This window comes from Trichinella spiralis, assembly GCF_000181795.1.
Source record: "Trichinella spiralis strain ISS 195 chromosome Unknown Scfld6373, whole genome shotgun sequence".
In the NCBI taxonomy this organism is placed as follows: domain Eukaryota; kingdom Metazoa; phylum Nematoda; class Enoplea; order Trichinellida; family Trichinellidae; genus Trichinella; species Trichinella spiralis.
The window spans coordinates 14-1,008 of record NW_003533312.1 but is presented as its reverse complement, the minus strand read 5'-3'; the positions used below and the strand labels follow the sequence as shown (position 1 = coordinate 1,008).

Below are 995 nucleotides of genomic sequence, written 5' to 3'. Positions count from 1 at the left end.
GAATCTTTTATCAAGAACCTGTACAAAGACGCGACAATTGTTGTCAAAGGCGCCAATGGAACCCACGTTACCGCGCGCTGGTCAGTCGGAGTACGCCAAGGTGACCCTTGCAGTGGTATCTTGTTTTGTTTGTTTGTTGAGCCACTCTTGCGGTCAGTCTTACCTGCTTTACCGTGTGAGGCGGAAACGACTGCGGTTAACGTGTTAGGACAGCCGATCACAGCGCTGGCTTACGCTGATGATATCGCGCTGTTCGCCCCATCCATCGGGGTTATGCAACAACAGCTGTGCAAAATCCAGGGCACGGCCAGCGCCATGGGCTTTCGGTTCAACCCGAAAAAGTGCGCGTCCCTGTACTTGAATCGTGCAGTAGTGAATGCCGCAACATTCACGATAAGCGGGGAGGAAATACCTGCTCTCGTACACGGGGACACTTTTCGCTATCTTCCCTGTCAGTTCCCGCTGTACAAAAAGGCGAAAGCGGTAATGTACTGAAGCCGGGCCAAACGTTTTCCCCCACTGCCAGCAACAAGCCAGCAGCTATTCACCATTCATGTATTTAAAGAATCTAAATTGATTCCTCTTGTATATAGTTTAACTGATAGAAAATACGTAGTTGCATATTGTGAAATATTTCATAATTTAATTGCAAAAGCGGCAGCGTTAGGGGTTGTCCTTCAGCCGCAAACCATAATTTGCGATTTTGAAACCGCCCACATCCCTGCAGTACATGGATCATTTCTTGGGGTCCACATCCAAGGCTGCTACTTTTATTTCTGCCGAGCAATTCTGTCCTTTTCTGCTCCTTTACTTTGTATTCTCTTATTCTTTGTACAGTTTATTTTTGTTTGTATTATACTGTATTGTATTGCATTGTATTATAGTTGTTACCACTGAATAAATTTTTACTACTGAAAATTCTATTTAACTTCACCAAATGAACAAATTTCAACAAGTTCTTTAAAATGCGGAATAAATAGTACACAAACAATATA

The 995-nt window shown here is 43.6% G+C and overlaps 1 protein-coding gene across 1 annotated transcript; it reads right to left on the bottom strand.

Annotated features, from left to right (window-relative positions):
* Positions 1–204: 204 nt before the first annotated feature.
* Positions 205–739, bottom strand: Tsp_12320 (cell division protein kinase 10). The gene is made up of 3 exons (XM_003366215.1): positions 613–739; positions 413–540; positions 205–351 (listed from the first exon to the last, which is right to left on the bottom strand). Exons 1-3 carry the CDS (start codon positions 737–739, stop codon positions 205–207), a joined length of 402 nt encoding a protein of 133 aa, XP_003366263.1.
* Between the last annotated feature and the right edge of the window lie 256 nt (positions 740–995).